Source organism: Pecten maximus, chromosome 11 (assembly GCF_902652985.1).
Source record: "Pecten maximus chromosome 11, xPecMax1.1, whole genome shotgun sequence".
Taxonomy (NCBI): Eukaryota; Metazoa; Mollusca; class Bivalvia; order Pectinida; family Pectinidae; genus Pecten; species Pecten maximus.
The window spans coordinates 3,138,113-3,155,139 of NC_047025.1; the positions used below are offsets into that span (position 1 = coordinate 3,138,113).

The 17,027-nt window shown below is 35.2% G+C and overlaps 1 protein-coding gene across 1 annotated transcript in view; it reads left to right on the top strand.

The window, feature by feature from the left end:
• The window catches only part of LOC117337736 (deleted in malignant brain tumors 1 protein-like), a 53,293-nt gene extending 39,391 nt beyond the window's left edge, over positions 1–13,902 (top strand). The window contains exons 26-33 of the mRNA XM_033898837.1: positions 1,530–1,723; positions 1,941–2,151; positions 2,756–2,928; positions 5,702–5,852; positions 11,075–12,461; positions 12,653–12,826; positions 13,154–13,235; positions 13,499–13,902. Of these exons, the coding sequence (XP_033754728.1) occupies positions 1,530–1,723; positions 1,941–2,151; positions 2,756–2,928; positions 5,702–5,852; positions 11,075–11,303 (958 nt within the window). The 3' untranslated portion in view covers positions 11,304–12,461; positions 12,653–12,826; positions 13,154–13,235; positions 13,499–13,902. The remainder of the gene's footprint in view (positions 1–1,529; positions 1,724–1,940; positions 2,152–2,755; positions 2,929–5,701; positions 5,853–11,074; positions 12,462–12,652; positions 12,827–13,153; positions 13,236–13,498) is intronic.
• The last annotated feature ends 3,125 nt before the right edge of the window (positions 13,903–17,027 follow it).

Below are 17,027 nucleotides of genomic sequence, written 5' to 3' on the forward strand. Positions count from 1 at the left end.
GCCATGGATATACACTTGATTAGGAGTCACCGGGCTCAGGTGTGTAAGTCATAACCACACCTGGTCAGTTTCTCCTTTTTACAATTAGCCCTAGGCGGTTCTATTCATAGCCTGGTCAATCTGTGTTCAGAATTCTTGATCTGTTTACCTGTACCTAAATTAACACTTTGATACAAGTTTTACAATTCAATTAGTCTATTACTTAAACCTTAGGGTTTATCAGTACAAATGTGGTGAATAAATGCAGTGAAAATATAGATAAATACATAAAAACAAAACGATAAAGTTCGGACACACAGAGACAACACATACGCGACCGCAGCGCTAGTGTAGAGAGTTATTTTATTTTGAAATTAAATACTATCGTCTTTTGTTGCCGAGAATAATAAATTATGACCTTAATATTTCCGGTTTCTAAAAGTTGTACAAATTCTCGCAAACTGAGGTTTTCTATAGTATTACAGTTTGATAAAACGTTCTTCCACTTCCCGATACAACATTCACTCCATCAGACACCTTTCACTGTCGTTTCTACGAGTTCGCTTCGTCTAGGATCCGCTTTTTATAAGAACCAGATAATTTATTCAGAAACGGTCGATTATTTGTGAGCGTCAACCGTAGCATTTCCGTAGCATTACCGTAGCATTACCGTAGCACTTCCGTAGCATTACCGTACCATTTCCGTACCATTTCCGTAGCATTACCGTACCATTTCCGTACCATTTCCGTAGCATTACCGTAGCATTTCCGTAGCGTTTGCGTTTAAGACGGAACAGCGAACGTACACGGGTCTGTAAAGTACCCGGATGCACACAAATACCATTTGTACACTTGGTCACTGTTGTGTGAACGTATTCCAATATATAAATTATAATATCGTCCTGCATTGTGTGGCTCAAAATTAAAAAGAAAAAAAAAATGTCTCGTGACTAAACATGCAATTCGTGCCAAGAAAACAAATAAGTCACGCTTTGCTGTCAACAAACAATTTTGGATTTTTGGATTTCACTACCCCGTTTCCCTCTTCGATAACATATCATTACTTGTGAGGAAGAAAGAATAATCATACTGTAATGTACATGAATTTGATGTCTGTCAAAGAGAATGCAGCAAATTATATGTCATACAACAGTAGGGTGATATAGAGAGCCATCATAGTACACAGAGTTGGTGTAATTATGTTTGTCATGCTGACGCTGATTAATCGAAATATCCTTATATAACTTTATTTTAACAAAGGATATCACACAACGTGGTAAATACATCCGCGAAGGGGATTGCAGATGATGAAGGTTTTCTATGTGTCAATATTATCATAACAATCAGGTGATGGCGTCCACATGCTTCCCAGCTGAAGGCACCGCAACTAGAGTCACGCTCAGATGACGCCTGCTTTAATTGTCAGTGTTATATCATACTATTTATGGTGCAAATAACCAAATGACTTCATTCTATCGAAAATTAATAGAAATCATTTTATAATTACACAAAAATTCAAACTGATATGATTCTTACTTCAATCTTTTTAGCACCGGTTCCGCAAGTTACTACGAATGCCGATTTAATAGCTTTGAACGTCCGAAACCTACTTGGATGGACTCTGTGGAATGTATCGGATCAGAAACTAGCCTCGCCGAGTGTGCCTTTGATGGATGGGGAGTGTATTATGGAGCCGGGAATTCCTATCAGAGTTGTGCCTTCGTTAAATGTACCGGTCTCCTAGGTACAGTATGTCCATCCATTAAAAACTGGGGGGTATAAGTATTTATGTTCCTTATAATTGTGTGTTGTGTAATGTAAATCAATGTAGGATGCAATTGTCAATATCAGCGATTTATTTGATGAAGGCAAGGTTTAACATCTCCTGATCTGGTTCAGACAACGCACTACCTAATGAAATAATTTGCTGTGCAATATACATATTAAAATTATCATTATAGCAACCACTGCTTCGCCTTCAACCACTACGTTACCTACCACTGTTAGGCAACAGTCTACAACCAACCTTCCCACAGGAATACGACTGGTGGACGGGTTTTCCGTCACTTCCGGTCGCGTGGAAGTGTTCCAGAATAATCAGTGGACTTCAGTTTGTGATGACTTTTGGGACAGAGAAGATGCTAAAGTCGTCTGCAGGATGCTGGGATACAGGTAAGTCTTATTAAGATACAGGTTAGTCGTGTTAGAATACAGGTAAGCCGTGTTAGAATACAGGTATATCGTAATTATTAGTAAACAGGTAAATCGGGGTTTTTTTTAGATTCAGGTAGGTATTATCAGGATATTGGTAAGTTGTATTCGGATACAGTTAAGTTGTATTGAAATACAGATAAGACTTATTGGAATATGGCTAAATCATATTAGGATACAGGTACATTCTCAAATTAAAATAAGGTAAGTTACAATTACTTATATACAGGTAAATCATATAAGGATACAAGTAAATTGTATTAGAATACAGATATGTATAATTGGGATACAGGTACATTTTGTTTATTTCAAACACTGATTAAATTTGTTCATATTTCGAAATAAAATTATATACAGATTGTTTTTCAAAGTTTGATCAAGATATACACTTTCTACGAAAATATAATGTTAATGGTCAGCTAAACATGTAATCTTTGGAAAAACCGGAATCATACTGTCTCTGATTAAATAATTACACGTACTTTATAGTGACGTGTGTCATAATATACACATTTCACGATATCAACTGTCTCGGTGTTATATTAGAATACGGTTGTTATTTCAGTCATGGAGCGCCATATACCGATGCGGCTTTCGGACAAGGTTCCGGTCCGGTTTTGGTTCGAAATGTTAATTGCTCCGGTTCGGAGTCGGAACTAGACCAATGTCCTTTGGGTAGCGGAACTTCGTCCTGTGACCACACAGAAGATGTCGGTGTTGTTTGTTTTAATTCAGAAGGTGATAGATATTTAATTTTGTATACTGTGATTTAGACATTGCATGCTGTCTTACTGACATGGCGTTACTCATTGAAATGATGTCTGTATCACAACATACACTGTCGGTATCACAACATGCAATGTCTGTATCACAACAAATAATGTCTGTATAACATACACAGTCTGAATTACAACATACACAGTCTGTATTACAACATACAATGCCTCAATCATAACATACAATGTCTGCATCACACCATACAATGTCTCGATCATAACATACAATGTCTGTATCACACCATACAATGTCGATATGACAATATACAATGTCTGTATCACAACATACAATGTCTGCATCACACCATACAATGTCTCGATCATAACATACAATATCTGTATCACACCATACAATGTCGATATGACAATATACAATGTCTGTATCACAACATACAATGTCTGTATCACAATATACAATGTCTGTATCACAACATACAATGTCTGTATCACAACATACAATGTCTGTATCACACCATACAATGTCGATATGACAATATACAATGTCTGTATCACAACATACAATGTCTGTATCACAACATGCAATGTCTGTATCACAACATACAATGTCTGTATCACAATATACAATGTCTGTACCACAACATACAATGTCTGTATGAAAGCATACAATGTCTGTATGAAAGCATACAATGTCTGTATGACAATATACAACGTCTGTACCACAACATACAATGTCTGTACCACAACATGCAATGTCTGTACCACAACATGCAATGTCTGTACCACAACATACAATGTCTGTACCACAACATACAATGTCTCTATCACAACATACAACGTCTGTATCATAACATACAACGTCTGTATCACAATATACAATGTCTGTATCACAACATACAATGTCTGTATCACAACATACAATGTCTGTATCATAACATACAATGTCTGTATCATAACATACAACGTCTGTATCATAACATACAACGTCTGTATCACAACATACAATGTCTGTATCACAACATACAATGTCTGTATCACAACATACAATGTCTGTATCACAACATACAATGTCTGCATCACAACATACAATGTCTGTATCACAACATACAACGTCTGTATCACAACATACAATGTCTGTATCATAACATACAATGTCTGCATCACAACATACAACGTCTGTATCACAACATACAATGTCTGTATCACAACATACAATGTCTGTATCATAACATACAACGTCTGTATCATAACATACAATGTCTGTACCACAACATGCAATGTCTGTACCACAACATGCAATGTCTGTACCACAACATACAATGTCTGTACCACAACATACAATGTCTCTATCATAACATACAACGTCTGTATCACAACATACAATGTCTGTATCACAATATACAATGTCTGCATCACAACATACAATGTCTGTATCATAACATACAATGTCTGTATCACAACATACAACGTCTGTATCACAATATACAATGTCTGTATCACAATATACAATGTCTGTATCAAAACATACAATGTCTGCATCACAACATACAATGTCTGTATCACAACATACAATGTCTGTATCATAACATACAATGTCTGTATCATAACATACAACGTCTGTATCATAACATACAATGTCTGTACCACAACATGCAATGTCTGTATCACAACATACAATGTCTGTATCACAACATACAATGTCTGTATCACAACATACAATGTCTGTATCACAACATACAACGTCTGTATCACAACATACAATGTCTGTATCATAACATACAATGTCTGCATCACAACATACAATGTCTGTATCACAACATACAATGTCTGTATCATAACATACAACGTCTGTATCACAACATACAATGTCTGTATCACAACATACAATGTCTGTATCACAATATACAATGTCTGCATCACAACATACAATGTCTGTATCATAACATACAATGTCTGTATCACAACATACAACGTCTGTATCACAATATACAATGTCTGTATCACAATATACAATGTCTGTATCAAAACATACAATGTCTGCATCACAACATACAATGTCTGCATCACAACATACAATGTCTGTATCACAACATACAATGTCTGTATCATAACATACAATGTCTGTATCATAACATACAACGTCTGTATCATAACATACAATGTCTGTACCACAACATGCAATGTCTGTATCACAACATACAATGTCTGTATCACAACATACAATGTCTGTATCACAACATACAATGTCTGTATCACAACATACAATGTCTGTATCACAACATACAACGTCTGTATCACAACATACAATGTCTGTATCATAACATACAATGTCTGCATCACAACATACAACGTCTGTATCACAACATACAATGTCTGTATCACAACATACAATGTCTGTATCATAACATACAACGTCTGTATCACAACATACAATGTCTGTATCACAACATACAATGTCTGTATCACAACATACAATGTCGATATGACAATATACAATGTCTGTATCACAACATACAATGTCTGTATCACACCATACAATGTCTGTATCACACCATACAATGTCTGTATCACAACATACAATGTCTCTATCACAACATACAATGTCTCTATCACAACATACAATGCCGGTACGACAACATACAATGTCTCGATCATAACAGACAATGTGATTTACCAGAAAAGAGTTTCAAATATAAATGTATTAAGTTAAAATACAATGGCCATCCGATCGATTTCGTTAAAAGACGGATAAGATTAACGATGTTGCTTTGTTACAGATATCACCTCACTGGACGTGAGAGTGACGGACGTGACACCTGGTGGACAGGGACGGGTTGAAGTGTTCTACGCCGGGTACTGGGGATATATAGGAGGCTGGTACTGGGACGACAATGACGCCAGAGTCATCTGTAGGATGTTTGGTTACACGTAAGTTATAGTCACCTGTAGGATGTTTGGTAACACGTAAGTTACAAAGTCACCTGTAGGATGCTTGGTTACACTAAGTTACAAAGTCACCTGTAGGATGCTTGGTTACACGAAAGTTACAAAGTCACCTGTACGATGTTTGGTTACACGTAAGTTACAAAGTCACCTATACGATGTTTGGTTACACGTAAGTTACAAAGTCACCTGTAGGATGTTTGGTTACACGTAAGTTACAAAGTCACCTGTTTGATGCTTGGTTACACGTAAGTTACAAAGTCACCTGTAGGATGTTTGGTTACACGTAAGTTACAGTCACATGTAGGATGCTTGGTTACACGTAAGTTGCAAAGTCACCTGTAGGATGTTTGGTTACACGTAAGTTATAAAGTCACCTGTAGGATGTTTGGTTACACGTAAGTTACAAAGTCACATGTAGGATGTTTGGTTACACGTAAGTTATAAAGTCACCTGTAGGATGTTTGGTTACACGTAAGTTACAAAGTCACTTGTAGGATGTTTGGTTACACGTACATTACACAATGACGTGTAGGATGCTTGGTTACACGTAAGTTACAAAGTCACCTGTAGGATGTTTGGTTACACGTAAGTTATAAAGTCACCTGTAGGATGTTTGGTTACACGTAAGTTACAAAGTCACTTGTAGGATGTTTGGTTACACGTACATTACACAATGACGTGTAGGATGCTTGGTTACACGTAAGTTACAAAGTCACCTGTAGGATATTTGGTTACACGTAAGTTATAAAGTCACCTGTAGGATGTTTGGTTACACGTAAGTTACAAAGTCACCTGTAGGATGTTTGGTTACACGTAAGTTATAAAGTCACCTGTAGGATGTTTGGTTACACGTAAGTTACAAAGTCACTTGTAGGATGTTTGGTTACACGTAAGTTACAAAGTCACCTGTAGGATGTTTGGTTACACGTAAGTTACAAAGTCACCTGTTTGATGCTTGGTTACACGTAAGTTACAAAGTGACCTGTAGGATGTTTGGTTACACGTAAGTTACAGTCACATGTAGGATGCTTGGTTACACGTAAGTTACAAAGTGACCTGTAGGATGTTTGGTTAGACGTAAGTTACAAAGTCACCTGTAGGATATTTGGTTACATGTAAGTTACAAAGTCAGCTGTAGGATGCTTGGTTACACGTAAGTTACAAAGTCACCTGTAGGATGTTTGGTTACACGTACATTACACAATGACGTGTAGGATGCTTGGTTACACGTAAGTTACAAAGTCGTCTGTAGGATGTTTGGTTACACGTAAGTTATAAAGTCACCTGTAGGATGTTTGGTTACACGTAAGTTACAAAGTCACTTGTAGGATGTTTGGTTACACGTACATTACACAATGACGTGTAGGATGCTTGGTTACACGTAAGTTACAAAGTCACCTGTAGGATGTTTGGTTACACGTAAGTTATAAAGTCACCTGTAGGATGTTTGGTTACACGTAAGTTACAAAGTCACCTGTAGGATGTTTGGTTACACGTACATTACACAATGACGTGTAGGATGCTTGGTTACACGTAAGTTACAAAGTCACCTGTAGGATGTTTGGTTACACGTAAGTTATAAAGTCACCTGTAGGATGTTTGGTTACACGTAAGTTACAGTCACATGTAGGATGTTTGGTTACACGTACATTACACAATGACGTGTAGGATGCTTGGTTACACGTAAGTTACAAAGTCACCTGTAGGATATTTGGTTACATGTAAGTTATAAAGTCACCTGTAGGATGTTTGGTTACACGTAAGTTACAAAGTCACCTGTAGGATGTTTGGTTACACGTAAGTTATAAAGTCACCTGTAGGATGCTTGGTTACACGTAAGTTACAAAGTCACTTGTAGGATGTTTGGTTACACGTACATTACACAATGACGTGTAGGATGTTTGGTTACATGTAAGTTACAAAGTCACCTGTAGGATGCTTGGTTACACGTAAGTTACAAAGTCACCTGTAGGATGTTTGGTTACACGTAAGTTATAAAGTCACCTGTAGGATGTTTGGTTACACGTAAGTTACAAAGTCACTTGTAGGATGTTTGGTTACACGTAAGTTACAAAGTCACCTGTAGGATGTTTGGTTACACGTAAGTTACAAAGTCACCTGTTTGATGCTTGGTTACACGTAAGTTACAAAGTCACCTGTAGGATGTTTGGTTACACGTAAGTTACAGTCACATGTAGGATGCTTGGTTACACGTAAGTTACAAAGTGACCTGTTGGATGTTTGGTTAGACGTAAGTTACAAAGTCACCTGTAGGATATTTGGTTACATGTAAGTTACAAAGTCAGCTGTAGGATGCTTGGTTACACGTAAGTTACAAAGTCACCTGTAGGATGTTTGGTTACACGTACATTACACAATGACGTGTAGGATGCTTGGTTACACGTAAGTTACAAAGTCATCTGTAGGATGTTTGGTTACACGTAAGTTATAAAGTCACCTGTAGGATGTTTGGTTACACGTAAGTTACAAAGTCACTGGTAGGATGTTTGGTTACAGGTACATTACACAATGACGTGTAGGATGCTTGGTTACACGTAAGTTACAAAGTCACCTGTAGGATGTTTGGTTACACGTAAGTTATAAAGTCACCTGTAGGATGTTTGGTTACACGTAAGTTACAAAGTCACCTGTAGGATGTTTGGTTACACGTACATTACACAATGACGTGTAGGATGCTTGGTTACACGTAAGTTACAAAGTCACCTGTAGGATGTTTGGTTACACGTAAGTTATAAAGTCACCTGTAGGATGTTTGGTTACACGTAAGTTACAAAGTCACATGTAGGATGTTTGGTTACACGTAAGTTATAAAGTCACCTGTAGGATGTTTGGTTACACGTAAGTTACAAAGTCACCTGTAGGATGTTTGGTTACACGTACATTACACAATGACGTGTAGGATGCTTGGTTACACGTAAGTTACAAAGTCACCTGTAGGATGTTTGGTTACACGTAAGTTATAAAGTCACCTGTAGGATGTTTGGTTACACGTACATTACACAATGACGTGTAGGATGCTTGGTTACACGTAAGTTACAAAGTCACCTGTAGGATGTTTGGTTACACGTAAGTTATAGTCACCTGTAGGATGTTTGGTTACACGTAAGTTACAAAGTCACCTGTAGGATGTTTGGTTACACGTAAGTTACAAAGTCACTTGTAGGATGTTTGGTTACACGTAAGTTACAGTCACATGTAGGATGTTTGGTTACACGTACATTACACAATGACGTGTAGGATGCTTGGTTACACGTAAGTTACAAAGTCATCTGTAGGATGTTTGGTTACACGTAAGTTATAAAGTCACCTGTAGGATGTTTGGTTACACGTAAGTTACAAAGTCACTTGTAGGATGTTTGGTTACACGTACATTACACAATGACGTGTAGGATGCTTGGTTACACGTAAGTTACAAAGTCACCTGTAGGATGTTTGGTTACACATAAGTTATAAAGTCACCTGTAGGATGTTTGGTTACACGTAAGTTACAAAGTCACTTGTAGGATGTTTGGTTACACGTAAGTTATAAAGTCACCTGTAGGATGTTTGGTTACACGTACATTACACAATGACGTGTAGGATGTTTGGTTACACGTAAGTTACAAAGTCACCTGTAGGATGTTTGGTTACACGTAAGTTATAGTCACCTGTAGGATGTTTGGTTACACGTAAGTTACAAAGTCACTTGTAGGATGTTTGGTTACACGTACATTACACAATGACGTGTAGGATGCTTGGTTACACGTAAGTTACAAAGTCACCTGTAGGATGCTTGGTTACACGTAAGTTACAAAGTCACCTGTAGGATGTTTGGTTACACGTAAGTTACAAAGTCACTTGTAGGATGTTTGGTTACACGTAAGTTACAAAGTCACTTGTAGGATGTTTGGTAACACGTAAGTTACAAAGTCACCTGTAGGATGTTTGGTTACACGTAAGTTACAAAGTCACCTGTAGGATGTTTGGTTACACGTACATTACAAAATGACTTGTAGGATGTTTGGTTACACGTAAGTTACATAAAGAGGTTGTCAAGCTCGTTAAAAATAGATATATCAATTAATACCGTTTCTTTCTAAGCACAGCCACTGGATGTCTTATCTTGGCTGAAAGAAGCTTACAAACGGCATGAAAACATTGAAGGAAAGGTGACAACATGAACTATCTTCCTGCCAAAAAGAGACATATTACCAAGAAGCCACAGAATTGGCACCCCTTCTTTGTCACAAAGTAGTTGTAACTGTCTCTAGTTCCAATACAAGATTCATTTTAATTGTACGAGCAAATGTCGGAATTAATCTGCAATATCGAACAACTTTTGGAACTCATTTAATAGATCCACAATATGATGAATCTAAAATGCGCATTCATAAAAGGTACTCTTTACGCGAAACTATGACGAAAAATAGATGTAGCACCCACACGTTCATACCATATATGGCATTACAGTTTATATTTACTATACAATCTATAGCATATAATTATGACGTCACAGCTTATGCTTACTATATAAGTTATACCATGCATGACGTCACAGTTTATATTTACTGTAAAGTTTATACCATATATGGCGTCACAATTTATATCAACTGTATAATTTATACCATATATGACGTCACAGTTTATTTTTACTATACAATTAATACCATATATGGCGTTGCAGTTTTTATTAACTGTATAATGTATATCATATATGGCGTCGCAGTTTATATTAACTGTATAATGCATACCATATATGGCGTCGCAGTTTATATTTACTATACAATTTATACCATATATGACGTCACAGTTTATATTTACTGTATAATTTATAGGAAATATGACGTCACAGTTTTTATTTACTATACAATTTATACCATATATGGCGTTACAGTTTATATTTACTGTATAAAAAGCATATATGACGTCACAGTTTAAATGTACTGTTTAATTTAAACCATATATGTCGTCACAGTTTATATTTACTGTATAATTTATACCATATATGGCGTCACAGTTTGTATAATTTATACCGTATATTACGTAACAATTTATATTTACTGTATTTTCTACACTAACCATTATATATGTCCTTAATGAAGCAAGAATTTATTTATTCAATAGAATAAGCAAATATTTCAATCATTGTTAAAAAGTAATGAACATTTAAAAAAAGCTAACACAGTTTTTCTTTTTTCTGACAGAACTGGAATAGCTAACACAGTGAGTCATACCTTTGGCCTGTATCAGCGTCAGCAGCCGACTTGGATGGATTTTGTCCAGTGTACAGGGTCAGAGGTAACTATCGCCGACTGTCCGTTTGGTGGTTGGGGAGAGTTCCGAGGCGGGAGTAGTCATGACCAGTTCACTGCTGCAGTTACCTGTCTGAATGGTGAGTGTCAGAAATTACTTCACTTCTGGGTGGTTTACTGACAAAGTTTTCAATATATTCCTGCTAATTGATCTTTTTAAGGATAATAAAGAATATTCTAAAACTCTTATATCGACAAACAGATGATTGACGAAGCAGAATAGAATGATGGATAAATCAGTATAGCCATATATGTACAATAACGTACTTGTCAACATTATGATTTTAATGTCGTAGACAATTTGCCTTATTTTATCAATATAATTTCTGCACGTTGATGAAAATGTCATATGGATATAATGCTGATGCATGCGATACATAATATTTATTTTTTCTTTATTTCAGCTGTAGTATTGTTGATAATTATTGTGACCTTCTGACCATTCGGAACACGCTCGGCCTTTTGTCGTTCACGGAAATGGCCGAGTAGTTACGATTGACCTTCTGACAAGAATATTTCCACGACATCTAACATAAACACAGCACATCTGCGCATGCCCGGTCAATCTGTCACACAAGATACATTCAGACTGACCGATTCTTTAGTACACACATCATGTTGAGTTATTTACAATGTTGGTACTTTTTGATGACTTTATCATCACTGATGTCATGTCTTGTGGTGTCCTTGATGTGATGTCCTGTATAATGTCATGTCACGTGGTGTCTACGTAAACGTCTTGTAACGTCACTGTTAATATAACAAGCCCGTGATGGTGTATTACATCAGAGCGGGTGGCACGTGTGTGTGAGCGTGTGGAATATATATCATTATAATAACATATTATGTTATAAGATGTTTTCCTTTCATCCAAAAAGTGTATTCTTCTTATGTATCGGCTCCAGATATAAGGTAAGCATGGCATTTTTTCAAATTATTTGAAATCTAAAGGAATAAATGCTTTTTATAAATACATGTATCATAAATTTTCATTTTGATTAAAATTTGATGGTTATTAAAATAACCCACAACTATGAATTCTAAATACACGTGTGTTATCGTTAAAGTATTTTTCTCTGCCGATACTTCTTTTATAACGGAATGTGTTAATATTTACACAACTCTTTATTCATCCTATGTAAAAAAAACTTCTTTTGTTAACACGCAGTAACAATTGGTTTCAATTTTAGCTGTTGACAAGTGGGAAATTAAAAGTAACTATGATAGGTCTAAGCAGGCAGAAAAGAGCACACTCCGGCCTATATATATTGACACCGAGGTAGGTAGAACTGGTGTAAAAGTCATTTGATCTGAGCTAATGATGTGTCTCCTAGTCTGTAGCTTAAGCTTATCATACCACCAATTATTTTCTAATGATATACCTAAATGTATTAAAGAACAAATCCTTCTTTTCGTAAAACTTCATTTCCATTATTTAATTACTTTTCTGAAATGTGTTTGACAATACAGGTTTGAAGTGTGCCCACACGGTTAGAGTTTTCTACGTAATCGACCTGTATGGAATTATAGGCGATAAGACTGTGATGTGTACTTGAAGGACACAACCGTGTCATACCAGTCGTAAAAAGAACGAGGAATGGACCAGCCGTCCAGGAGGGGATAGTGAAGTAGAGCATTGGGAAGGTACAATTACGACCTTTTTTCGCAGAATTTCATTTCCATTACTGAAGTTCTTTTCTGAAATGTGTTTGACTATACCGGTTTAAACCATTAGCTTTTTGTGAGTGATATGTAATCGATTTGTAAGGAAGTTATTCAATGATAATGTTATGCTATGTGTTCTTACATGGATAAGATCCTGTATTTATGTCGAGAACATTGGGAATGTACAGTGGTAAACTTATTTTAAGTTTAAGTCACGTATGTTTACTCGAGCTCTGTTACCGGTGTGTAACAGAAATGGAGCTGAAAATGTATGTGTGACTTTAGAATAAAATGTTACATTTTCAGTTGACCTCTCTCTATGACAGAGTTGCTGGCCGTGGAACCGAGACTTCTAACGTTACAATTTCGGACTTATTACAGATGATAGGTAATTCAATGCCTTGTTAAACTTTTCACCAAAAGGCGTCATTTTTAAATGTTACTAGCTCCCGATGGAGACCATTCGATACTTTACTGATATATATAGGAAGTGTACAACACAGTATCCGATTATCTTCCTTATATAGAAATACATCATCGAATAAAAATGTGAAAAATACTTTTGTCTAGTGTACATTAAGTTAAAGTTAAGACACTTTAAAACAAGCATACTGATTTATTTAGAAACTGACACTTTTCTTCTGTTCACAGGTGTTACGATACTACATGACGAATATGAAGACCTGTCAATAACCGAAATAGTCATTCGGATGCCAGAAACCAGAACACCATCTACATCTCTAGATTATTTGTCGAATTAGTGTTTCATATAGAAAGGTGTCTTAAAACATTGACTCGAATCTTGACGATTAACAGCTACAGAGTATTTATTTTTAAAAAAGTATATGTAAGTTAATTATCCGATTGTTAAAATATTTTTTTGTTTTTGTTTTTTGTTTGTTTGTTTTTTTTATTTTAAAAACCCGATTGCGATACAATATGTCCTTTCAATTACATGCATTTGGACAATATATTTTAGGAAAATTATGTGTGTTATCTGTTTTTGATTATAGACAATATCAGCTATTGTTTCCGTATTAAAAACATATGACCATTCCGTTGTTTACATTTTCTGTTAAGTCGATCAGTCCACTCGAAAAACAACAGACAGTTCCGACATAAAAACAAAATCCTGATTCGAACTCAAAACCGATAATATGGCACAAAACAAACAAACAAACAAAAAACAAACAAACAAACAAACAAACAAACAAAAACTTGATTTGCATGGAGACTAATGAAAAATTGCAAGGAGAATAAGACCAGGCATTCCGAGAGAGTAAGTGTCTTATGATTCATGAAGTCCGATTTAAATCACATTCTCTAAATGGGAACGAGTGAGGTGACAACAGAACCACTTGGCGGCATTTCAACAAGCATCGCATAAGTGACTTCATATCACACAAGGAAATAAACTATTTCCAAATTGGATCCTGCTGTCAATCATAAAACGTTCCCGTAATCTTCATCAGCCTACATTTCCCGAAACATTGTTTTGTTATTTTTTCCGTCAGTAGTCGACATTTGTCACGAAAATCTTGATAATTGAAACAAGTCCTTGAATATCGAATCAAATGGGACATGTGGAGATCGATGGTTGGGGAAACAGTGATGTTACTTTAATATACAAATGATATCAACAAAACATCCCGTTTATCATACAAATAAGGTATAAGTTGTCCCTGTTGGTTACGCTGAAAGTAAAGATTGAGGCAAGAGACTGATGTGGAATATGTCATGAATATGTACTTCATTTGATTATTTTTCCAAAATACATTCATATTGAAGCAAGGAATCGCCTGGAACATAATATATAAATAAAACATAATGTTTGAAAATCTTAGTACATATAACAGTCGTTTAAACGATAGACGAGCGTTCATCTTATGTCACAAAATGCAGGAAAAAAATTTAGTGAGCTAGCCGAATGTTTATTGAATTTGGAAGCATGACGATTTGAATTTATGACGTCACTTAGTGGTTTGAAAAGTACGTGTAAACTAATTTAGACAGATTGTAAAAAAAAATCCAGATAATTACTGACATTACAGATTTAAGCACAGCAGATTATATGATACAAAAACCGACACATGCTGGACAGATTTCCCGCAACTAGCACAATGGACATTATACATTTAGTAATGTAAAAAATAGACAAATAGCACCATGGACATTATACATTTAGTAATGTATAAAATAGACAAATAGCACCATGGACATTATACATTTAGTAATGTATAAAATAGACAAATAGCACCATGGACATTATACATTTAGTAATGTATAAAATAGACAAATAGCACAATGGACATTATACATTTAGTAATGTATAAAATAGACAAATAGCACAATGGACATTATACATTTAGTAATGTATAAAATAGACAAATAGCACAATGGACATTATACATTTAGTAATGTATAAAATAGACAAATAGCACAATGGACATTATACATTTAGTTATGTATAAAATAGACAAATAGCACCATGGACATTATACATTTAGTAATGTATAAAATAGACAAATAGCACAATGGACATTATACATTTAGTAATGTATAAAATAGACAAATAGCACAATGGACATTATACATTTAGTAATGTATAAAATAGACAAATAGCACAATGGACATTATACATTTAGTAATGTATAAAATAGACAAATAGCACCATGGACATTATACATTTAGTAATGTATAAAATAGACAAATAGCACCATGGACATTATACATTTAGTAATGTATAAAATAGACAAATAGCACAATGGACATTATACATTTAGTAATGTATAAAATAGACAAATAGCACAATGGACATTATACATTTAGTAATGTATAAAATAGACAAATAGCACCATGGACATTATACATTTAGTAATGTATAAAATAGACAAATAGCACAATGGACATTATACATTTAGTAATGTATAAAATAGACAAATAGCACCATGGACATTATACATTTAGTAATGTATAAAATAGACAAATAGCACAATGGACATTATACATTTAGTAATGTATAAAATAGACAAATAGCACAATGGACATTATACATTTAGTAATGTATAAAATAGACAAATAGCACAATGGACATTATACATTTAGTAATGTATAAAATAGACAAATAGCACCATGGACATTATACATTTAGTAATGTATAAAATAGACAAATAGCACCATGGACATAATACATACTATTGCCACACAATGTACAGGAAACTTTACACAACATAAAAGCCTCAGGTTATCATAGACAAAAATATTTAGAGAGAAAATACCCTGTTTGATCAATACCCCTTAGAAAAATCCCTAGTCTGACCCACAGACATGGATAAAATCATACACTTACTTTTTTTCTTAATAAACAAAATGTATTCATACCATAGACAGACTAGCGATGGTCATATTTCGGTAAATTAAGCATTGAACTGCTTTCATTTGGAAGTTATGGGGTGATGAATGCCAACTGGACGAAGGCAAATAATGAAGCGCGCTAGCGCTTCATGTTGAATTTGCCTTTGTCCAGTTGGCATTCATCACCCCATAACTTCTAAATGAAAGCAGTTCGATGCTTATATTTACATTTGACAACGAATTTGAAAGGCTATATCCAGGAATTTTACTCTGATAATGAATAAACAAATCATTAACGTCAAAGACGGAACAGCATTTTCAACAGCCATATTTTGTTACCGCCGACGTAACAATTATGACGTCACTATAATAATGACGTCATAATAAGGATTTGGAAGTTATGGATTCATAACTTCCAGGTGAGCTTGGTAAAGTTATATAGTGGGGCTGTAGTGTAAATGTAAATAATCTAGTGATGAACGTGTTAGTGTAGCGGAGTTATTTCCCTTGCTTTACTTTCGTTAGATTTGATGAGTAATACTGTCTTATTAGATAGGCCTATGTCAATCATCACACATATATTTCGTTAGTTGTCAATAAAAGTTGGACCAGGAGGATAAAATAGGTCACCTGTGCATTACTTCCATTTTAATATCCACAAAACAATTTTTTACACACATATATTTGTTAGAAACGGTCTCTACATCAAAAATACAATTGACCTGACATTTGCTGGTCTGAAACGTTTCGGGTATTTCTGTAATCGTTCTGAATTTACGCAAAACTCATCCGTGTTTACGTAAGCGCAATTTTATAATGTATTCAA